The sequence below is a fragment of the Sprattus sprattus genome (genome assembly GCF_963457725.1).
Source record: "Sprattus sprattus genome assembly, chromosome: 13".
In the NCBI taxonomy this organism is placed as follows: domain Eukaryota; kingdom Metazoa; phylum Chordata; class Actinopteri; order Clupeiformes; family Clupeidae; genus Sprattus; species Sprattus sprattus.
Window position 1 is genome coordinate 24,674,986 of NC_137911.1, and position 24,699 is coordinate 24,699,684.

Consider the following 24,699-nt stretch of genomic DNA (forward strand, 5'->3'; position numbering starts at 1 on the left):
CACTCTCTAATTTACATTTATCAACGCTAATGTGATTAACTTCTAAGCTATACGTGCTCATATCTCCTGAACATTGAAATACTGTCTCGGTTATGGTGCAACATTTGACTTATGGCGGTGTAAAAGCTGAACAATGACGATTAACTGCTATGCATGCTCCTAACGACCCATGAATGAAATCATCGCTATGTTGATTGAGGCAGCCGGTTATTCTTGGGTGGTGTTTTGCCGTGGTTTAGCGTGAGCGATGTCTCTATTAGAGTAGGGTTTGGCCTCCTCTTTGTGTGTTATAGACTCGGGAGCGTCTTGTGGGATGGGTCTCTCACTTTCTGAGATGCCGGCAATACTTGGAACCTATAGAAAGCATCCGATGGTATATTATTTATAAGAATTAAGTTTGTGTGTTCGTGGAAACACCCTATCCACACCCACTTATTGTTGATGATGAGTTATTTGCCCTAAAGTAGCCGGGAAGCATCCTATGAGTACGTCCACCTCGACAAATCACTTAAACGACCCTGAGGCAGGGAATCTATTTTAGCCACCAGTCTTCATACCTCATTACGGTGCAGATATGTGTCAGCGTATTGTTGAAACTGTATTACAATTGATAATTAACATAAAGATCATACAGTATATCTTAAACGAGACTGTAGTTCATTTAGCATGAGATGCTAGAAGGAGCCAGCAGCTGAGCTGAGTGGTGCTGTACACCTTGCACTGGTGCAGAATCTATGGGGCTTTCTTCTTACCCTCCCTCACTCTGCCCTAAAGCAGAACCAGTAGCAGGGAGAAAGAGGGAGGGGTAAAACACCATGCCGTAGTCCTGCCGCACCCACACACACCCATGCACGCACACACAGGCATGCACACAGCCTCATTCGTCCAACCACCCACCCAGCCAGCCTGCCAGCCTTGCAGACATGCGTGCACACACACACACACACACCATGCACCGGTCAGATGTATTCACATTATGCTAGGCATTCCTGTTCACACCTTATGGAAATACTCACAACTTGTGTGTGTGTGAACACACAGACACACCACGTGCACAAACACACACTAGTTTTCAAATGCTTATGCCTATGGTGCATGTAGACCTTAGTACAGTTGCCTCTGAAACACAAGGGGAAAACTTTTAGATAAACCAACCTGGGCCAAAGACCCACTCTAGCTCATTCTCGAACATCCCCTCCCACTCAGCTGTTTAAAAACATGCTGAAGCACTTTCACCACCTTTTAAACTGAACACTCTTGGGTGGTGGTGGTGCGGGGGCTGTGTGGACTTGAAGCAGTGGCCTAGTTTGAGGCGAGCGCGTGCCATGTGCTCATCGTCAGGACTGAGAGAGACGCTCCTCAGCTGTGCTCTCGGAGGCAGCACCCGGAGAGTGTCTCTCTTATCTCGCCCAACCCAACTGACAGACTGATGTCATCATCACACGTCTCGCTCACTGTCTGTCGCTCCAAGCCTCAGACCGATGTCACACCCGTCCTGTCGGATTACTCGTCAGTGCTACCCTCATGGCTCTTATCTCTGCTGTTTAGTCATGTATGCTACGTCTTCCTCCTGCATGCATTATTCCAGTGCCTAACTCTCTTTTTCCTCATCTCTTCCATCACTTGGTGTCCCTCCTCCATATCTTTTCCACTTCTCCTCATTGGATCTTCTACCACCCCCCCCCCCTCCCCCCCCCCCACCTCTTTCTCTCTTTTTATCTTTTCCGTCTTTCTTTGTCTTTCTGTCCTTCGGCCCTTCTCTCCATTGTATCTCCTCATCTATTGGCCATCTCTTTATCTCTCTTTAATCCATTTTCCCATTCCCATCTCTCTCTCTTTTTACATGCACTTTTTTTTCTCCTTTCTGCTTCTCCACTACTCTCTCTCTCTCTCTCTCGCTCTCTCTCTCTCTCTCTCTCTCTCAGAATCATGTCTTCCACCGGATCGACAGCACGGATCCTCATTAAGGGGGGGAAGGTGGTGAACGATGACTTCACGCAGGAGGCGGATGTCTACATCGAGAACGGCGTCATCCAGCAGGTGGGCAAGGAGCTGATGATCCCGGGTGGCGCCAAGGTGATCGACGCCTCGGGGAAGCTGGTGATGCCCGGCGGCGTGGACACCTGCGTGCACCTGAACCAGAGCTTCATGAACGCCACGCCCGCAGACGACTTCTACAGCGGCACCAAGGTGGGGACCAGCCCACGCAGAAGTGACTCTGTTAAGGCTTTTCTGTGTCTAAGAATAGGCACTACTTACACAGTAAATTGCCAAACAGTTGGAAAAATCATATCATCAGATTTGGACTGAAATTGGACTTAAACAAAGTAAAAAGGTTATAATGAGAAGCATAAAACAGTGCCATCTGATGTGGTGCAAATCAATGTGATATTGACATGATAAGTATACATCATTTGTTCTGATTATTTGAAATTGCAGATTAATTGACTGTGTCGCTTGTCTCTCTTGAAGTCACAATGGCTTGTAAATCCTCTCAGCATTGCTGTACTGCCTTTGCTGCAAATACTTGGTAGGGGTAGGTGGTTTGGGACATTTCCTGAGATACTATGTTGAAATGTTTGCCCCAGATGTTGTGCCCCATGCATTTATACTCAGTTGGGATTCTTGGTGGAAGCAGCATTGCCAGTTGCCTAGGGCAACAGCAATTGGAAGCAAACATACTTTTTAACAGAGAGCCCCCCCCTTACAACACATAACCCATCCCACCTGATATTCTCGGTTTGGCTTGGGCACCAAATGAGCATCTCATCCTTATATCCTCATCTGCATATACCTCCTAATCAACACGTTACATACAGAGTGTGTATATATGAATATCTCAGAGGAATGTGGAGCTGAGATATTCAGATGAGTTGGAACATTTTAGGGAGCCAAGGGAACTGAGATCATTCCTACCCCCAAAAGACCTGGGGCTGTCTTAGTTGGTATTCTGTTTGTGTGAGGAGCCTTCAGTTCTAAATCACCATGAAGAAGTCTAGCTCAAGCCTGTGCCCATGGAGAACAGGGCGCGCTAAAAATAAACTCTTTTCAACTTAAAAATAACTTAAAGGAGTACAGTGATTCTATTATGTGGAGTTGTCAGTACAGAAGAATAGCTTGGACACGGGTCCAGTGATCATCTTCAAGTAATTCTGAAGCTATAATGTGCACCACCATTTTGGCTAAATACGTTCTTCTTATGGAATAATAATCATAGCAAACTCACTGACTTCACTTACACTGACTGCAAATTACAGTCTGTAGATGGTCTATATTGAACTTCATCAGACATTACTGTAATTAACATTTTCCTCATGAACAGAAAACAGAGGAAACATATCACACCCAGCCATTGGCACTGTCTGACTGACACCATCTTGTGGAGGATCTTACTGATACCAGCACCATCTGACGTGTACACTGCTTATAAACCGTCTTATAGTTCTTATCTCGTCATCTGATTAGTCCCTTGTAATTGAGACAGATTTACCAGGAACAGTCCCTTGAGGTAAAGGGGGTAAACTGACCATTGTGAGAGGCCATTGCTCAATATGTTGGTCAATATACAGTAGTCCATGCCTAAAATACAATTAGCCTGGTTGTCATGGCATTTCTGAGTGAAATGTCTGCAGTTTATCAGTGAAGTTATATAACAAAACAAACCTCAAAACTAGTTTGAAGTTACAGAATGTATGTTGTGAAGTTTATATTGGGCATTGTGTTAAGGGAACTACAGTATGCATGAATGTGCTCCTTTATAACCATGATGATCGATTGAATGGGAGAGGCGTAATAACTAATGGAACAACAGTGTTGTTACGACAGTGGTGGAGGGCAAACAGAGCGAACAGTGGTGGAGGGCGAACAGAGGGGTGCTTTGAGATGGGTTGGTGTGGGGGGGGGGGGGGGGTTGCTCTGTGGAAGAGTAGGGGTGAAAGAGGAGAGGGAAATCGATGAGGGGGTATTTCACATTTCTGTGGAGCCATCTGCTCCCCCCTTTCATCTCCATCCCATCATGGCTACCCTCCCTTCCTCTCTCCCGCTGAATCCCATCAGTTTAACTCTGTTCCTCCCTTCTCCACTCCTCTCCTCCTCTGCCTGCCTACTCTCCAATCCTCTCTCTTTTGCTGTCAGCGTTTTTCCTCTCCCCTCGTCTCCTCTCCCTATAGGATTCATCGGTTCAATTTCTTGTTGTTCTCTTCTCCTCTCCTCTTCTCTTCTCTTCTCCTCTTCTGTCTAAACACATCCCAAAGAATTCCTTAATGTATTATATGTATTCTCTTCTCTCCTGGTCTTCTCCTCTTTTTCCTAATCTTCCTCTCCTGCCTTCATCTCCTCCCATTTCTCTCTCCCCCATTCCATCTCCATCCCAGCAAATCCCACAGGTAGTACACTCTTGGGAATTCTGACAGAGTACTCCCTCAAAGCAAATGTACTTGTTTTTCCCATTGCAAAGCACAGGCTGATACGGTTAAGCTTATCCAAATCAGTTTTTAATTCAGCATTGTTTTGAATGGTTACAAGCTGATGCTATGTCTCATTGAGTAGTAGAGAAGTTTAATCAAGTGTTGTTCTACACTGTTGTAGAAACTACAGTGAGGCATGGAGCACTGTGATGAATAGGGGCAGTCTCCAATATCACCGTACTTCTATGTATAGTTGGTTACACTGTTACTGTATAATAGAAGTGAATATACTGTAGAACCAGGCAGTTTCTATGGCTCACTGAACAGAGAGTGAATGAAGGGCTTAGGTCTGGCCTTAGTACCGTCACAGTGCATTACCCAGCATCACACACACACACACACAGACACAAACACACACACACACACACACACACACACACACACAAGCACACACACACACACACACACACACACACAAGCACACACACACACACACACACACACACACACACACACACACACACAGACACAAATAAACACATACACTCACACACACACACAGACACACAGACACACACACACACACACACACACACACACACACACACACACACACACACACACACACACACAAACATACACACACACACACAGTGACCCAAGCTGTGCTTGAGAAGACAAATAAAGGAACTGTTTCTAAATGGCCATTGTTTGGTGTTGCAGATACAAGTGGCATTCCCCCCTCTCTCTTTCACTCTCTCTTTCTGTCTCTCTCTCCTTCTGCCTCTTCACTCTGTCTCTCTCTTTCTTTCCTCCTCCCCTGTCAGTTATCGTGGGCGTGGCCTAACACAAATGCAGATCGGTTTCTGTTGCCATAGAGACAGAGGGACTGCTGTAAAGACTGCTGCAAAGTCTTTTCAGTTGACTCATTGTGCTCAGAGACAATGGCCCTCAAATACCTCATGCCCCCAGACTCCCCCCCCAGACTCCCCCCCCCCCCCCCCCCAGCCCCCCCCCCCCCCCCCGCCACTGGCCTCTCAAAGAAGCTTAAAGGGCAAAGGTTCTCAGCGAAGATACACACTCACGTGAACATGTGTGCATACACACCCACACTCACCTATTCTTTATTTCTGATCATTATATTTTCAGTTTAGAGTCCTTTTCTCCTCCCACCGGTTTGTTTTTAGAATATATTGTTGTAGTCACATGTTTTATGTACACAAATGTGTAATTTACACTACCTTTATATGTTCTCTATCTGTAAATAATGCAGTGTCTTTGCACCTCCGTTTCTGTTATTTTGTACCTGCACAATGACAATACATTTGAACCTGAGCTAATATATCTGTTGTAATCCCCCTCTCCACAGGCCGCTCTGGCAGGAGGCACCACCATGGTGATTGATCTGGTTCTGCCTGAGAGGAATGAGTCCCTGCTGGACGCCTATGAGAGCACTCGCGCCGTGGCCGACTCCAAGACCTGCTGTGACTACGCCCTGCATGTGGGCGTCACCTGGTGGGGACCCAAGGTAACGCACCGTCCCCCCCCCCCCCACCCCAGCATCCCTGCCCTAGATCCACACTGCACCACAATTACCCTCACAGGCACAGTTCAGAATATTAAAACAGGAGTACATATCCATCCATCTAAGTCTATACAGTGCTTTACAGCACATGACAGCACAAACTGCTGGAGTATGATTAATTGATTCACATAAATAACACAGAGAACATCAGTACCCGTTTGTGGGACAGAGTAGATGTGCATTCTGTTAGTTTGTCTGCAAACCCAAGACTTTGGCATCATAAGCACCTTGCCCTGTCAGTTGAACTACGGATACACACTTTTATCAAGACCCTAAAGGACACAGGGCGTATTATAGCAATCACATGTGATTTAGGTAAGGGGCTACCTTACCAGAGAAAAGTGCACTTTACCAGAGAAGAGTGTACTTTACCAGAGAAGTGTGTACTTTACCAGAGAAGAGTGTACTTTACCAGAAATTAGTGTAGCTTACCAGAGAAGAGTGAAAAAATATCATGGAGATTGTGTGTGATAGAGAGGGGTATCAAGGGGTGTGGTCTTTTAGAGATACCATCTCTTGACATGTTGGCATCCTCTGCTGGGCTAAAGGGGCACTGCACTGCTGAGATGCAATCTGGTTGTCTGTTGTCTTTTACATTTGAGAGCATTTCTGAATATGAATTTTAAATCTGAATTATAGAGGTTAGATTTCTTCTTTTGTTGAAAGACATTGTATTTTAGAGCTCAGTGTGAAATCTTCCTTAATCGTTTCCTATGGTCCTTATTTGTATAAATATATGAGCTTGAATATCATACAGTCAGTGAGTATCTCTTTCCCTGTGACGATGCAGGTAAGCGCCCAGATGGAGTCGCTAGTGCGGGAGAAGGGGGTGAACTCCTTCCACATGTTCATGGCCTATAAGGACCTCTACATGCTGAGGGACAGCGAGCTCTACCAGGTGCTGCAGCACTGCAAGGACATCGGGGCGGTTGCTCGCGTCCACGCCGAGAACGGAGAATTGGTCGCTGAGGTGAGAGTGGCTTACTCTCCGACAGCACGAGGAGATCTAGATCGGCTTTGTTGTTTGCGGGCGTTGTTTCCTTTGTTATGCCGTGTGCCTCAGAGGATGCGTCAAGTGACAAGTCTTGTGTTTTATCCCTTAGGGAGCGAAAGAGGCGTTAGACCTCGGCATCAGTGGTCCAGAGGGCATTGAGATCAGCCGTCCAGAGGAGGTGAGGAGTTTGTCTCCATCTGTCTTTGCTGCCCATGCTCTTTCTTCTTCCCTCCCTGTCTGTCTTTCTGTCTCTCATGTAGTTCTGTCTGTCTGTCTGTCTGTCTGTCTGGCTGTCTGGCTGTCTGTCTCTTATGTAGTTATGTCTGTCTGTCTGTCTGTCTGTCTGTCTGTCTGTCTGTCTGTCTGTCTGTCTGTCTGTCTCTCATGTAGTTCTGGCTCTTCTCTGGCAGATCAAACATGGAGCCAGCGCTAATAAACTCTCTGTACTAAAGTTTGAGAATGACTTATACATAAATTCTCACCCAAATGCCTAAACATCTTCATTCATTAACAGCTGGAGGCAGAAGCCACCCACCGTGCCATCACCATTGCCAACAGAGTGAGTATGACTTTGTTCTGGTTTTAAAACATCACAGCCCCATGCCATGAACAGTATTAAGTATTCATTTTGTACAGCAATTAATGAACACTTTATTTATTTAGAAAGATTTAAAGCACCATTAGCAATGGCATTATTGTTAATTTTTGTATATATGTTTATATGTATCCACAGGCACACTGCCCCATCTATCTGGTGAATGTTTCCAGTATGTCTGCCGGGGATGTAGTAGCTACTGCCAAGATGCAAGGTAGGTGAAAAAATTATGACAATAATGCTATGATGGACAAAAACACTCAAAGACGCCTTGGGCATTAGTATACTTTGTGTAATTGCCAGAGTACAACGCTTAGACCTAACTAAAGAAAGGGAACGTTTGTGTGTACTAGTGGGTAATATGTGTGTCTTGTAAATAACAGCTGTGTTATTGGACTCAACAACATACAATATATGCTAGTTTGTTCATCATAAACAAAAAGCATCTTTTTCTCTCTGTGTGTTTGTGTGTGTGTGTATGTGTGTTTGTGTGTGCGTATGCGTGTGTGTGCGCGTGAATGTGTATGTGTGTATTCGTACATGCAGGGAAGGTGGTCCACGGTGAGACAACCATGGCCCATGCCGTGATGAACGGGCTTCAGTACTACCACCAGGAATGGGCCCATGCTGCTGCCTATGTCACTGTGCCCCCCTTGAGGCTCGACCCCAACACCCCCAACTACCTGATGAGCCTCCTGGGAAAGTGAGTTATTCACCCCCTTGCTGCATAGTTTTGAAAGTGTCTGTTGCTATTCAATTCAATTCAATTCAATTTTATTTATATAGCGCCATAACAATAAAATTGCCTCTATGCGCTTTACAGAGCCCAGAGCCTGAACCCCCTTAGTGCAAGCACAATTGCAACAGGGGCAAGAAAAACTCCCTGTTGCTACAGTTACTGCACAATACCGTCAAGCGCACTAGTAAGGGTTTAGGGCCAGAGGTTGAACCCAGCCAGAAACCCAATGGCTGTATAATGTTTTTAAATTGATTCGATAATATCTAATGTGATGAGAGCTACTCGTGTCTTAATGCACGATAATTTGCTTATCTCATTTCAGCGACACTCTAAATGTAGTTGTGTCAGACCACCGGCCCTTCACCACCAAGCAGAAGGCCATGGGCAAAGACGACTTCACCAAGATCCCCCACGGAGTCCCAGGCATCCAGGACCGCATGAGTGTCATCTGGGAGAGAGGCGTGGTAAGACATGAAGGAAAATCTGTTACTTGAAGGATAGTATAGGCATGATGACAGACACCATCCTTTTTGTCATGTTTGAATTGTCTTTGTTGTTAGATTATCTTTTAAAGGAAGAACGTTTGCCACACAAAGGAAAAAGGATATTAAGACAACTTTGTATTTGTTTTCATGGCAACCAGGTTGGAGGTAAAATGGATGAGAATCGATTTGTTGCTGTGACCAGCTCTAATGCAGCAAAGATCTACAACCTCTACCCACGCAAGGGCCGCATCATCCCCGGAGCAGACGCCGATGTGGTGGTCTGGGACCCTGACGCAGCCAGGTACAGAGGAGCGCAATGCTCTCAGGGGAGACATACCTGGTGGTTTAGCTCTGGCCTGATCACTAAAGCACTGTTCATTTAATTATGTGTGGCCATTTGAAGTGTTACCCGAGGTATTCCCAATATGCTCATCACATATACAGTTTACCATCAGTGCAAGACTGAGCTATGCTTGGTTACTGTAGAGGTAGGTATTTATTTTCTTTGTGTGTGTGTGTGCTCCTAGGACCATCTCTGTGGACACACAGCTTCAAGGAGGGGATGTAAATCTTTACGAGGGCTTGCGTTGCCATGGCGTCCCTCTGGTTACCATCAGCCGTGGCCGTGTGGTGTATGAGAATGGCATCTTCACCTGTTCTGAGGGCTCTGGAAAGTTCTACCCCCTGCGGACATTCCCTGATTACCTCTACAAGAAGATGGTCCAGAGAGAGAAGGTGCAGTACAGCTGGCAGCAGTGCACTAGCACAAGAGTTAGCCTACACAAGCAGAAATGGTGTGTGTAGTTGCAGTGATTTCAACATACCTGCCTGTGTGTGTGTGTGTGTGTGTGTGTGTGTGTGTGTGTGTGTGTGTGTGTGTGTGTGTGTGTGTGTGTGTGTGTGTGTGTGTGTGTATGTGTGTGTGTGTGCGCGCGCATGTCTAGTGTCAGGCTCTAAAGGGAGTGGAGCGTGCTCCCTATGAGGGTGACGTAGCTACGGTGAACTCAGGGAAGAGGGACGCTGGTTCCACAGATGGAGACAACCCCAACTCCCGCCCCACCACCCGCCACGGGGGAGTCAGAGACCTGCACGGATCTAGCTTCAGCCTGTCAGGTAAACACACAAACATATTCACACTGCACGGATCTAGCTTCAGCCTGTCAGGTAAACACACAAACATATTCACACTGCACATAGTGTCCTGGCCAAGCATGTCTGTTAAACACACACTTAATTCACACTGCACATAGTGTCCTGGCTAAGCCTGTCTGGTAAACAGATGCCAAAAACAGCCTCTTAAAGGTAATGCTGCTCTAGTGTTACCATGGTGATACCCTCTTACACTGGCTAATGCTATGCTGCTAATCTGTGTGGTCTCTACTCCTTTTGCTCTGGCAGGTGCCCAGATTGATGATAGCATCCCTAAGAGGGCCTCAGCCCGCATCCTGGCCCCTCCTGGTGGTCGCTCCAGTGGGATCTGGTAACGCGGACATCCACCACTCCTGGACCAAAAACAGCTGAACCGGATTTTGGAAGCCCCTCCCCCTTCCCACCAGGCCACCCCTGTGTATCTGAAGCTCATGGTGCACTCTACAATAAATACTGAGCAAAAAAAACTAGCACTATTTCAACACAGGGAGATACATGTAACTGGGTGCTTTCATTATTGCCTGTTAATGCATTCATTTTTTTCAATGTGAGTTGTAAGAAATGTGTAGAAGCAAAGTTGCAATTAGACAAACAAACACTCCCAAAGAAAGTGAATTTTGACTATTGAAAATGAGGGTTATTGGATAGAAAGAATGCAGTGGTCCAGTTTGAGCCAGAGGCTTGAAGCTTATACTCATCTCTTTTGTTACCTCATTTAACACACAGCATTCATCTTTCTTTGCAATGCTTGATTTCAGTGACTTTCTTTTCAGATGTACCAGCCCTGCTTATTGTTATTTATTGGAGTCAGTCTTGAATGATCTAAAAATATTTTTTAGAATGTATTTTTCGGGCACATAACTGTATGTTTACCTCATTATGGTATGATTGGTGTTGCACTTATACTTTTAAAACGTCTCCGCCTTCCAGTTGGTTTTGTGCGGAGTGAAATCAAATGGAAATATGTGTACAAAGACTGGAATGATCATTGGCCATTTGCCTTCTCTCTGTACTTTTAGGGCTCGCTGACATTTCTGACTGATGGACTGTTCTGACACAAACAAAAACGGTTGAAAGGCAAATAATTAATCTGTAATCTGTTGGATTTATCACAAAAACACAAACCACATAATGTGAAATTTTAAGCCTTAGCGTGGATGATGTTTCCTATCTGTTTGCAGCAACTTTGCCACAATGTAGCACCTTTCTGTGGCCTGTTTCTTCACTTGAACAACGTTAATCCACCTAATGAACAGTAACACCTACAAGTGTCTCACAAAACTATTCCTGCACACGATTCTATATGTTTAGTCTTGGCACACTCAAAATGTAGGCACTGGAATATGTTACTAATGTATTATTGTTTCAAGTCACAACCTATTTAATCGTTTTCCCCCCCCTGAAACTGTTAAAGTGGATGTCTTCAGTTTCTGCTTGAAAGCAGGTCCATGTAGTTTTCTTGTTCTCTCCCGGGAAGAAGTGACTGGGCCCTTAGCTGTCAGTGTCAACTCTGCTGGACTCCACTCTTTCATCTTGTCCTCTCCTCTTCCATCCTGTCCTTTCCTCCACAACTCCTCCTCTCCTCTAACTGCTCTTGTCTTTCTATGGGGACACAAAAACAGACTTTCACATGTGAAACGATCTACATTGAAGTGAATGTCTGGATCAAGTCTCTTTTTTTTCTCTTTATAAATGAAGGGAACACACATTAGGATGGTGTGTGGATTTCTATTGGTGCTCAATATTTAAATGTATGTGTTGTTTAATTTTAAACAATCTAATGCACTGTTTTCTTTTGTATTTCAAACCAGTGCACTGTTATGCACTGTTATGGTTTTGAACATGTTCACCACACAAGTAAGTGCAAATAAACCATCAACAAGTCTACTGGTTAAGTGCAATTTTTGAATTAATCCCATACGAAATAAAATGAATAAACGTGTTCAAAAGGTCTTAAGAATTTCCAGAGCACACACAGTGTGCCAATGTCGCCGTTATTTAACATGATCAGTGGCAGTGAAGAGTACATGGATTTTAGATAAATGCCGGTGTTGTCCGAGAATTGTCAGAGAAGGGGCCAGACTGTAGATACGCCCCGCCGTATCTCGGTCATCCAGTCCTGCGTAAAAGCTGCGCCCCTCTATGGCTGCAGCTGCAGTGCGCATGCGCTGAGGCATCGCCACGGCTTTATTGCACGCGCACGGGGTGGCCGTCTCCCATCAGTGGAGTATCTGCGGGGCTGACAGAAAGGATACCGCCAGCGATAGAACGAAACAGACGGGCGCACTCTAAACACTGTAAGTGAGATACACGTGATACATTATAGTATTGTGCGGGTTTATCCCGAGATCACTGATTTTAACTTTGCCTTGAGGAATTAAGAGGAATTGTGTAAACGGAGTGTCTTGCCATCCATTGAGAATGTTCGCGTACAGTGACAATGTTGTGTGTAAATATTCGGTGGGGCCTGTAGAGGGATTCGCATGGGCTGTCTCTGTCATAATACCGGTGCATGTATTGTCCTTAAAACGTGGGAAAGACACAAAATTATATTATATTTTGCAAAGTGAGGTGAAGAAATATGCTTAGTCAAAATCAGAAAATGTCAGTGTTAGCTCACGGAGGCCTACACGGCATATTACCTCGGATTTGCGCACAAGAATAACAAGAGTGTCATTGCAAAAGGGTCTGTCATTGAACTGATCCCGTAACTTAATTGGCATGGTTGTTTAAACCTCAGTTTGTACCTAATTGTTTATGTATAGTCCTTGGACACATGAACATGGCCACATCGGGATATTATGCACGAGGAGATTACAATGAATATCTGTGCTGAATCCGGTGTGTGAAGTCCAATGCACTGCGCACGGCGGGAGGAGGGGGTGGTACAGGCCGCCGCTTTTGACGTATTCTCGTGCAGGCGAGGAGCAGCATGAAACAGCATAGTTTCGCTAGTCGAATTCGTGAAGTTGATTAGACTGTTAATTTAGAAATAGAATAACTTTAAATACGTAACTGGTTACCATAGTTTGAGTAATGCCAGGCGTTGATGCGTTGACGCGTTGACGGATACAATTGATCTCCACAATATGCTATGCTATAGTACAGAAATAAACATTAATGGAAGTGTGAGTTGCTATTTGGATATTCCATTATCTCATCACTATTTGCCATCATGCCACCTTTGGCTGGGATTGGGAAAACCAGATGCGGCAAGGGAAGTATCTGACACATGCTCAGCAGAACTCCCTCTAATCTGAAAGGATTAACAGCAGTGGATTGGAAGTTCAAGAAGTGATTGCTTTCGCCCTTTGAGTTGTGTCTCGCTGATCAGCTCAGCTTAGAGGCATATCTGTCATATCAGGCATGGGAATGGTAATATACTCATTAATGTCAATTTTTAAATGTACCTGAATGATGTGATCTGATAAATCGTAGTGTATGTGGATGTATATGAGGGCACCATGAAAGAGGAGTGAGTGCATCCAGATGTAAATCTGCAGGCCCTTCATCTTGTGTCTGATTGTGCGTCTATAGTACCCATCCTGTATCTGTAAACACCCCACTCCCTGTGTACATGTTCTCCCTATGTGTATTGTTTTTATTGTGATTCATGTATGTATGTTTGTGAGTTAAGAGTATAAGATACTGGATGACCTTAATTGCCCTTGGGATCAATAAAGTATCCATCTATCTATCTATCATCCATCAGGTCAGTCATGGCTGTGAACGTGCATTCCACCTCTGTGACCAACGAGAACCTGAGCCGGCATGATATGCTGGCCTGGGTGAACGACTCTCTGCAGCTCATCTACACCAAGATAGAGCAGCTCGGTTCAGGTGAGTTAGCGCACTCTCTCTCTCACGTCATCACCAAAGTATTTCCTCTGTACTCTAGTAATTACTTTTACTTGTTGATTAGGTTTTTGGCCAAAGCATGAAGATACCTCGTTTTGCCTTTTTAGTCTGGTCCATTGATCAAGCCTGTAGGTGTGTTTTCTTTATAAAGATAAAGGCTTTGTGTATGGTAATCAGAAGTGGTTGGCTTTTGATCAATGGAGTAGGGATAGGGTAATCATCCTACTCTATTGTCCTCAATCAGGATTTAACAAAACCAATGAGGTGATCTTGACCCTGGGGCTTTGGAATCCTACTATTATTATTTGCTTTTATCTTTTGTTGTCTGACTTTTGTTGTCACTAGGGATAGACCACTAGAGGTGAATGCAGCTTTTTAGTTTGCTGGGTGTAGAGACTATATACAGTCTCTACACCCAGCAAAACTAAAACGCTGCATATAGTTTATGATAACAACCTTAAACCTTTCACCCTTAACCTTTGACGTCCTTCTCCTGCACAGACTCCTAACTCCCCTCTTTTCATCCCCTCTTCCCTGTAGGGGCAGCCTACTGCCAGTTCATGGACATGCTTTTCCCTGGTTGCATCCTGTTGAAGAAAGTGAAGTTCCAAGCGAAGCTGGAGCACGAGTACATACACAACTTCAAAGTGCTCCAGGCTGCCTTCAAAAGGATGAATGTCGACAAAGTCAGTTCATTTTTTTATATTTTATTCTTTAACGGTTTCCTATGTGATGCAAATTATGCGAAGAATTGTGCTTATGCTATTCGTTTGGATGTCTCAAGGTATTATTAGGTGAATGATTCAATTAGAGTTGTGTTTTTCTTCCCTCCTTATGCCTTCAGGCGATTCATCCTTAGCTGCCAACAGCAGTCACAGATTTGACATAAAATAGCTCCTTTGTCTCCTGGCAAGCTTGAGTATAGTGCCACAGCTCATGTTCACAGCAGCTTGCCCGGGATTCAGTTTGATGTTTTATTTCACAAAGCCATTTGTATCTTTAGCTTGGTAATGTTATCTTTGTGGCATCTCAAGGATTTTTCACCAATGCTATTTGACACATTCTCCTGTAGCCAGTAATTGTGAAAACATTTGTGTGGTTCTTTGTTTTTTAGGTAAAAACTGATTGAGCTACGCTAATAACGCTTGGAGTTTTACTAGCGCTGTAAATATTAACTTCAGTTTGCATCTCCTTTTTCGTCCATGGCATCATAGATCATTCCCGTGGAGAGGCTGGTGAAAGGAAAGTTCCAGGACAACTTTGAGTTCGTTCAGTGGTTTAAGAAATTCTTTGAGGCCAACTACGACGGCAAGGAATACGACCCGCAGCAGGCAAGGCAGGGCCAAGATGTGGCCCCTCAAACCAACCCAGGTGAACACTTTTCTTACAAACCCAAGAAAAGTTGTGGCCACCCAGGTAACCCACCGCTTCTGTTCCTCTTGTTGCCTTGTTACCGCTGAGCGCTCAATGCTTCGGCAGGCAGACAGTGCGTGCACAATCTCCAGAATGACTCCTCCATTCATGAGCTTGCTTTGACTGGTTAAGTATTACTACCTCCTAACTGTGTAAAGGGATTAACTATTTTACATTAAACTGAATCTTTAGTTGTGGAATTATCACCAGAAGGAAACTAACTATACTGGTGTCACTGCAGTGAGCAGTGTGTAGAACATGCATAGTCATTATAATTTAACAGTGTAACATGTTAACCCCACATTCAGCAGTTAGTCTTGACTCTTCAACGCTAGCTTTTACTTTCTAGCTTCTGCTTTGCATCTTTGTGGCGTGGCAGTATGAACTCTTCAAAAGGCTTCGCCAACTCAGTTTCTGTAGGAGAACTCTTTTGGGTCGATAAGACAATGGAATTGGTTCTGGTTTCTCGAAGTCAGATACACAGCAGGCATTTCCACCAAGAACCCAGCTGCTTCTGCCCTCACGGGATGTGGTTTACTGATGAGCAAGCAGTGAAACCATAGAAGTTACAAGTTTTTTTTTTTATTCCACGAGTGAAACCATTTCTCCAGTCAGTATGAGACTCCTGACTGTCGACTAGAAATAGCTGTGAAGTCTCAAGGGGGACCAGTAGAAATAGTCTTTCCACATGCCGCTTCTTTGTGACTCATGCACAGGAAACAGTAACAAGTTGGGTTAAGACACTATGATGGTACAAGAGGCTATGCTATGTCCTGACACGCACAGGGAAGGCCTACTGACAGGAAGAAATGGAGAATCGCAGGGAGGTGAAAGTGTTCTCCTGCAGGAGCGGATTAAGTCCTTTTAAAAGAGTATACTGTACATGGTAATGCAAACATGCAAATATCCCTCCTGAGAGAATAGCGTGCGCCATACTCTCACTCTCACTGTTTGCAGACAGACAATATTTTTCATATAAACCAGAAATTACTCTAAGAATACATTTATTCTTTAATGCTTTCTGAAACCAGTGACATGTACATTAAAACTATCAAAGCCTGGATGCTTTAATGCTTTTTTTTGGGATGGGGGAATCCATTGAGAATTTGGCAAGTGAGAACTAAGGGTCTGCAAATTTTGGCAAGTCTCAAGACTACCCCTATGTCTGTCTCCATAGAAACGTTGCACACTAAAAAGCATTCGACTCATTTAGTCAGGAAGGTGCTCAGCTGCACATCACAGCTAACATGCTACGCTTGTGGGCAGCTTGGAAAAGTTCACAACCTGCTTTTGATTGCATGAGGCCAGTTACATTCAGAGGGGTTGAATGTTGTTTTGGTGATGAAGGCACCTTTAAAGCTTAAGAAAATTCTTCAACTTTTTCAGGACCACAGAGAACATCACCGACAGTCCCCAAAAACATGCCCACGCCACAAAGATTGATGAACACCACGATCAGGAAGAACCCAGCCCTTTCACGGAACGGTGGCAGCGACGCAGAGATTATGGAACTCAATCAACAGGTAGATTCCTGAGGGGCACTGTGGCGCAACCAGTAGCCCTGATCAGATTCGGGCTTGATGCCCATGGAGGACACAGGTTCGATTCCGGCCTGATGTCATTTCTCCTGTCCACTCCCCACCTCTTCCTGAGGGAAGCAGCCCTAGAGTGGTGAGATGATGGCTGTGAAAGGTGGTCTTTACTGCTTTGCGGCTTTAGTATAGCTGTTAGCCTATTTAGAATCTGTAAGTGATACTGTCTGAAATCAGATTTATTTTTCAGGTGATTCATGCATTCTGTCTTTTTTTTTCCTTCCTTAAGTTTTATTTAAATGTTTGGTTCAGTCAAATGATAAAATGTCTATGTAGCCGAAGTTAGTTAGTATGGCTGATATTACAGTACAATGCAGTAAAAATAAATGTACTGAATTGGAACGTGCTAATCAACTGATCTGACATGAACCAGCTGACTCTTCCTCCATCTCTCTCTCTCTCTCTCTCTCTCTCTCTCTCTCTCTAGTTAATGGAGTTGAAACTGACTGTGGATGGACTTGAAAAGGAAAGAGACTTCTACTTCAGTAAACTGAGGGACATTGAACTAATCTGCCAAGAGAGTGAGACTGACAGTCCCATCCTCACCCGGATAATAAACATCCTGTATGCTACAGAGGTACCTGTCAGGCGTCTTTGGCAGCACTTTGGCTGCTTTTCATGACAATTGTAATATCTTTAAGTCCCATGTGATAGTTTTGGAAGTTAATTGAACATACGTTAATCAGACATCAGCTACACAAAAACTAAGCATGTTTTTAGCAGTCTGTTTGACTTTTATAGATCGGTTGACTTTCTGTTTATCTTAATCGTCCCTAATTACTACACTGTAGCACAGATTTCAGAATCAGCAAAGCACAGCCTATATTCTTGTCATATTGTGTACTTAGTTTTCTGGCCTCTATATTCAGGGCTGTCAGTTCAGCTTTGTGTTATGCATTTGTGTCCAATAGGACGGCTTTGCGCCTCCCGAGGATGATGACCTTGACGAACAGGCCCAGCTGGACCAGGATGAATACTGATCCTGTCCCTCCATCACCTCTCATCCTGTCGTTCCCTCTTTTACTCCCCTTTAACCCCCCCACCCCCACCCCCTGCACGCGCCCTTGATCTTCTGTGTTCCCCTTGTATCAGTCATACTGTCTGCTTGTCTGTCTGTCTGTCTGTCTGTCTGTCTGTCTAGCCTACCCACCTTGCCACATGGACTAACATCAGACCCCCACAGGCACGCAGACCGTAGCAAACAGCAGTTAACATATCCTCAGCATGATCCACTGCAAACTCATACAATTAACAGAAAAATCCAGGCCATGTTGCGGGGGAGAGGGGTGGGCGAGTAGCACAAAGGGCAACCCTTTTGTAAATATTCCGAGTGTGGGTGATACAGCAGAATGGCTACTATCCAGAAGGCCTCCTTTTTTCTGTTGCTTTTCTTTTTCCTAATGGCTCCACACGGATCGAATACAAACCGACGGCTCTTCCAGCTTGAAGTCATCCTCATTCCATGCTCTCATGTCCTCAGTCCAGAAAAGCACTCTCACTGACTCCCACAGTCACACAGGCAAGAAGAAGCACCTGGGATGTTGGCTTTCCTTTTCCAGTTAGGTAGTTTTTTTTCATGAAATTCAATTGACTGAAAAAAAAGTTTGCTATTGAAAACTGACTGAGGTAAAAACTGAGTAAACAAAACAAGTAAAAGAACAATCGCAAAAAAAAAGGAGATGCTTAAGAGAGCGGTTTCTGAGAGAGTCTTGGATGGAAGGCAACTGACTATCTTTTTACAAACACATACTGTAACTGCTATGGCTGAGCATGTGAATGTGATTCATTGACAATGAATGAGTGACGTATTTGTAAAAAATAATTTTGTTTTCAATCAAAGCGTCTCGTTTTTTTCCCACTGCCTTTGCAACTGGTGTGGAGTTCAGCAGTTGACATGTAAACCTAATATTTTTACTGTGTTTATCCAGCATGGGGGTGCTAGTTTTCATTGTTACTGTGAATTTATGTTTTATTTTGGTAAAAGACATGTGTAGATGATAAATTGGTCCGATTTCTTGTTATCATGTTTTGCTGCTAATTATGCTCAATGTTTTACTTGTTTTTATATTTATTAAATTGCACATGAGAAATGCTTTTTTCTAGTCCCACAGGGAGTTTAATAACATAGGCAGGATGTATAAAAGGGTATCACTGACCACATTGGGAGAAAGGTGTGTCCAGCACATTGTCAATTTCTTTTTGAGGCCAAGAGCTTAGGCTGGGCTACTGGTATATTAACATCCATTTGCCAGAAGCACTTTACACAGGTTACAACTTTCTAGATACAATCCCCATGATTTAGTTATATAATCAAATGTGCAAGCCTCTTCTGAAACATCTCTTCAGTCCCACTGACTAACGTCCACACAGTATTTTCCTGCAGGTGGTTACCTTGTGAGGAGAATATATTGTGGGCATTTTTTACTGCATAAAAGTTTATCGTGGATCTCATGGGGTTTGTATCAAGCTCAATCTCTTCCCGCTTAAGCTCCTGGGTTGTAATTCAAAAGCTGGTTACAATTCCTCTGTCCCAGGTGACAAAGACAGCACATTAGGAGAGACAAGTCCACTGGGTATTTTAGTGGTTTGCCTGTACCCTGATTGGCACACCTCTGCTAGACCTAGCATCAGACCTGATCTACAAGGACATGGCCCAGGGTCTTTGGGCACCATACATTGCGCGAGGATCACCTCAAAGGCTCAAGCTAAGGCTTTTCACAAAATATCAATAATAATAATAATAATAAACATGGCCACAGCCTTTGATTCTCCGCGGTGGCTTTTCATTATTTGTGACTTGCCTATTTTGCTTGTGTAGTGGAGCCACATTTTCATTGGTTGTAGTCATGGCGATCATCTCTTAAACAAAAACAAAAAAACATTGAATCACTGCAGTTCAGCACACCACCATTGATACATGCAGTGCAGCCAGTAGCACTATAAAGCTCACACTCATTCTGATTCTCAACTGGTAGCATTGCGAAGCACTCTCCCTCATTTAATTCAGTAGCCAATAGAATAGGGGAACTCATTCTCATTCAGATCTGCAACCAATAGTAACGGAAATTCATTACCATTCTCACAGTGACTTGACAAATAACACATCAGTGTTTGCATAACTTGCATTTGTTTGAGTTTTATTGAGTAATAAACTGTTGTGAAAATGTCAAAATGTCTGTTTGGAATTGTTCACGCACAAAATACTTTAACGAACGTTCCAAAATGAAAAGCATTTACGGCTGACTTAGGAAGAGATGGACTAGTTCTTTCACCTCTGGTCTTTCATATTAGGCTGTAGGCCTAATGCAAACTAATTAAAATGATGACATGCTAACCAGTACAGATCACATTTAGAGCAGTTTAAATGATCTACTGCCAGCCTTCCTACCTGCCACACGTTTACAGTTAGAATGGAGCATACAGCAAACACACAAAACCAGGGTACATTGTGCCAAGTCACATTAGAAATATCTCTAGAGGAAATACTATTTGAAGTCTTTACATAGGGACCTTATAACATATCCATAAGCATTTAGGTAAATGTCATTTTAGATTAATTAGATCTAAATAAATTACTTATATATGTTTTGCATTTACCAGAATGCTTTATAAGGATAACAAATAATGCTTTTCACTTCAGGGGTATCATGTTTGCTCAAAAATATGAAAGATCCTATAAGAACTGATATTCAAGAGGTCACCCTAACGATTTGTGCATATGAGGTCAAACCAACAATTCAAAGCAAATCTACACAGAAAATCTTAGACCTCACTTTATATCAGCATCTTTTGAATACTGACTATGTGTTTTCAGCAAAGTACAAGTCGAAAGTTTAAAACCCCTCCTGAAACAGTTTTTTTAATAGTCACTTCACATAGACCTTAAACATCCAGGGTTATCATATACCAGTCAAAAGTTTGGACACACCTTTAATTTTTTGGAGAAATGTTCTTTACTTTTATTATTTTCTACATTGTAGATTAATACTGAAGACATTTAAACTAGGAAAGAACACATATGGAATCATGTACTAAACAAAAAAACTGTTATCTACCGTGTAGAAAATAATAAAAGTAAAGAAAAAACTTCTCTAAAAATGAGGTGGTGTGTCCAAACTTTTGACTGGTACTGTATGTACTTGCTTAAACTCAGAAATATACTGTATGTATAAAGATATATCCTTTGGAAATTTCCATGAAATAGGCCAGTAGGTTAACAGCCAGATATGTGCTAGTGTGTGAGAACACTGGTTTGGTGTAAGACCAATATTAAAAATGTTCAAGATTTCTTTTGCTACCATTTATTGTATTTGTCACCTATTATCCTTCCATGTACAGAAGGTGTATAAGGTTGACATGCCATAAGGCAGATTTTGGAATTTGGGCTAGTTGGATATGAGAATATTTACAAAAGACATTTTCAAGAATAATGCACAGCTTAGGAGTAAAACTTATTTGACTATATCACTGAAAAATGAGCAGAAAGATTTTGATTTGACTTTAAAATCACTTACTTTTGACTGGTATTGTAAGTTATACAATGTCTATACATACGTTATGCAGTCCCTGTGTGGAAATACTTCAGTATAAGTATTTTTTGTATTTGCTAACAGTACCACCAACACTGCATAAGAGTAAAAAATAATTCAGACCCCCAGCATCCCCCCATACTTCTTTCTTTCCTTCTTTTCTCATTCTCTCCACCACTCCCTGTTCCCTCCTTAAGCGCCCAGCATCTTCTTGACCAAGTAGCCAGGCATGTTGTAGAGGAAGAGCCCCAACAGGGCCAGAATCAACAGTGCAAACACAATCTTGATGACGAGCCACTTGTACTGGTTACAGACTAGGTGGCGGATGGCCTTAAATGGCATAAGGAACCACAACATGGCGATGTCTGGACGACTGGTGAAGAGAAAACAAAGGGGTAGGGGTTAAAGATATCCAGGATTAGCATTCAGCATTCTAATCAAGAGGTGCAGTATGTAGTTTTTGTTTTTTAAAGATGCAATGCTTCTAGGTCTATAAACACTGTAATTCTAATGGTCCAATGAAAAGACAATGGGCCTAATTCTCGAACTTTTACTTACGGACTTCGGAAGACCAACGTAAGAAAAAGACCTCCGCCTGATTCATGAACGCCTGGAAATGTGTTCTTACGCAGCCAAAGTGTTCTCAGCTGTGCTCCCCTGAATGAGGATTCTTAAATTGAAAGTGCGTTCTCGTGCACCTGGATTTGCATACATACACGCCCCGCCAGCTCCTTTTAAGGGCACGCAACCGTGGTGACGTGTGCAGTCGAAATCTACCGAATCCACGCAAGAGCAACTTAAAAGCGAGTCATGTCAAAGCGGAAAGCGGACACCAGTCAAGTAAACGCAGATCTAACTTCACCAGTGCAGAGGTAGAAATACTGTTGCAGGATGTAGATGTGTCCATTCAATTCCACTATGGCTATATCAACGTGATTGAGTTTAGTGCTTATTTATTTATTCACTTACATTTGCAGTGTTCGTGGAGTGCTTTTATTTATAGTAGAATCATGACTATAAATGTGAAACGTAATTCTTAATGATACAAATATTCTCATGTTTTTAATATAATAATTATGTAAATACGAGGACATCTGTAGAGTTGATGTGAACGCAATCACAAACGATTTCGCACAAATTCAGCCCTTAACCCTTCTAACGTGGAGCGGCGTGTGGCATCTGGCTTTTTTTTGAGGAATTGCATTTAAGAAAACAACGACTGCTATTTCGCGTTCGAAGAACAAATCCCAGATGAGAAAACTTTCATGAATGCCAAATTTGTTCCTAAAACACCGCAAGTGGAGTTCAAAAGCAATTCCTTCTGAAATTCTTCTTAACTGCATTCGAGAATGAGGCCCATTGGGCCTCATTCTCGACAGCAGTTGGGTAGACTTTCCGAAGGATTTCAGAAGGAACTCCACTTCGGAAACATTTATGAAAACATTTGCATTCTCGTTATTTTTTTCTTCTGTGCTTTCTTCTGAACTTCAGACAACTTTCAGAACTCGAAATAGCAGTCGTAACTCTACCGGAATCTTCTCAAATTTGATTCCACGGGCCATCTTGTGGTTATTTGAGGAATCGCGTTGAGGAATGACATTTGAAAAAACTCCGTATTACAGTAAAAGGGTTAACGGGCGAATTTGTGAGAACCCGTTGGTGATTGCGTTCACGTCAACTCTACAGACATCCTCGGATTAAAATAATTATGATAATAATAAATACGAGAATATTTGTAGGCTATCATTAACAATTACGTTTCACATTTATAGTCATAATTATACGAGGTAGTGTTTATTGTTACACTAGGTCTATATGGCTCGTAGCTTGACTGTTCTCTCCCTTGTATGTCACTTTGGACAAAGGCCGCGTCTGCTAAGAGACTGATTGTGAATGACATGAACACTGCAAATGTAAGTGAATAAATAAATAAACACTAAGCTCAATCTCTAAGAACTAAGGCATGAATTTATTGCAATTTTTACTACTACTGGTGGCCAGTCTTCACCCCTATGGTGGCCATTTCGAACAACATGACGGACTACAGTTTATACTCGTACTTGGGACCGGTCTTCACACCTATGGTGCCTATTTTTCGATTAAAACAAAAAAAGTGACTACTTAAATGTGTTTTACGGACTTCGGACGTTCAACGTTATACAATATCTCCACCTTATTAATGAACACCTGTTACGAGGTGGATTCGGGAGATTGCGACAGCACACGTTTCTAAAATTGCGTCTCCTAATAAGGAGCTGGCAGGCCGTGTATGTATGCAAATCCACTTTCACGAGAACGCGCATCAATCTAAGAAGCTAATCGGAAGGAACCCAGTTGAGAAGACTTCGGCTGCTTATGAACACATTTTCAAGCGTGCGGGAATGCAGCGGAAGTGTTTCTCTTACGTTGTTTTTGCGAAGTCGTGTAAGAAACATTTCTGAAGAATTACAGAAAAAGGTCGAGAATGAGGCCCATTGTTTCCAAATATTCAACTGCATATCTTGAGTCTATATTAATTGTGTTGGTTGAATTTGTTTACATTTTTCTGCCCCTGAAAAAGGTTACACCAATGTATTAAACACATGAAACATAGAAACAAGATCCCCAGAATGCATATGAACATTGAGAAAAATAGTATTTTTTACTATAATATCAGAATTACATTAAGGTTGTATGGTTAAAAGCATTTTGTGACAAAAACTACATCCAATACATTTCCCATGCGGTTAAAATCAAGCAATGTTCTACAAAAACACAGGACATTTATTTTTTACCATACTTTTTCTTTATTCTTCATTACTTATCACACACATCTGCACACTGCAGAAAGAATTACAAATTCAGGTTAATTTAAAATTTTGATCAAATAAAACACATTACTTATAACTATGGTACTGATAAAATAGTCTATTATCTCTGCACCTCACAATAGTTGTTAATTTAAATAAAAGGCCTTTACAATCATTAGGCTTTCAAGGGCATTAGTTCCACAAGGCTCACCACTTGGACCCCTTTTACTCCACCTAGGTAACTCTGGATAAGAACGGGGATTGGGCAACATATAATTCTCCACTGGTTTGCAAATGACACACAACTTTATACATATCTTAAGTCACATCAAATATGTTGCTCTCAACGATGAAATCTTCATTAAAGACTCAATAAATTGACGGCCTACATATTTCTAATTCAAGCTCTTCAAACCAGTGCAGCGGTTGACACCAAGCCACTAAGATGACCTCATACTCTCTGAAAACAAAACAAAATTATCACGTGTATATGGGTCTAAATGGTTTTGTGTGATAAGAATTTCATACAGTAAATTCTACATTAACCCATGTTGTTCATGTTGCT

At 42.8% G+C, this 24,699-nt stretch overlaps 2 protein-coding genes across 3 annotated transcripts; both read left to right on the forward strand.

Annotated features, from left to right (window-relative positions):
• Positions 1 to 1,929: 1,929 nt before the first annotated feature.
• On the forward strand, positions 1,930 to 10,301 carry dpysl5a (dihydropyrimidinase like 5a; the record flags this gene model as incomplete). The annotated part of the gene is made up of 12 exons (XM_080849876.1): positions 1,930 to 2,190; positions 5,776 to 5,934; positions 6,782 to 6,961; positions 7,095 to 7,163; positions 7,500 to 7,544; positions 7,719 to 7,794; positions 8,127 to 8,283; positions 8,642 to 8,783; positions 8,963 to 9,105; positions 9,332 to 9,539; positions 9,749 to 9,917; positions 10,203 to 10,301. The coding sequence occupies 12 exons, from the start codon at positions 1,930 to 1,932 to the stop codon at positions 10,286 to 10,288; spliced, it is 1,695 nt and encodes a 564-aa protein (XP_080706002.1). The 3' UTR covers positions 10,289 to 10,301.
• A 1,872-nt stretch (positions 10,302 to 12,173) lies between these two features.
• Positions 12,174 to 19,575, forward strand: mapre3a (microtubule-associated protein, RP/EB family, member 3a). 2 transcript variants are annotated; one of them, XM_080850335.1, is made up of 7 exons: positions 12,174 to 12,250; positions 13,666 to 13,793; positions 14,352 to 14,497; positions 15,026 to 15,227; positions 16,611 to 16,747; positions 17,244 to 17,393; positions 17,728 to 19,575. In XM_080850335.1, exons 2-7 carry the CDS (start codon positions 13,673 to 13,675, stop codon positions 17,794 to 17,796), a joined length of 825 nt encoding a protein of 274 aa, XP_080706461.1. In that variant the 5' UTR covers positions 12,174 to 12,250; positions 13,666 to 13,672; the 3' UTR covers positions 17,797 to 19,575. The 2 variants fall into 2 exon arrangements, with proteins under 2 accessions (XP_080706461.1, XP_080706462.1); XM_080850336.1 differs by having other exon boundaries at positions 15,026 to 15,182.
• Positions 19,576 to 24,699: the final 5,124 nt, after the last annotated feature.

Excerpts from the sequence above, each read along its gene's own strand:
- mapre3a (XM_080850335.1), top strand. The coding sequence starts at position 13,673 with ATGGCTGTGAACGTGCATTCCACCTCTGTGACCAACGAGAACCTGAGC. Across the intron at positions 13,794-14,351 it reads GATAGAGCAGCTCGGTTCAG|GGGCAGCCTACTGCCAGTTC; the intron begins GTGAGTTAGCGC and ends TCTTCCCTGTAG. Across the intron at positions 15,228-16,610 it reads GAAAAGTTGTGGCCACCCAG|GACCACAGAGAACATCACCG; the intron begins GTAACCCACCGC and ends CAACTTTTTCAG.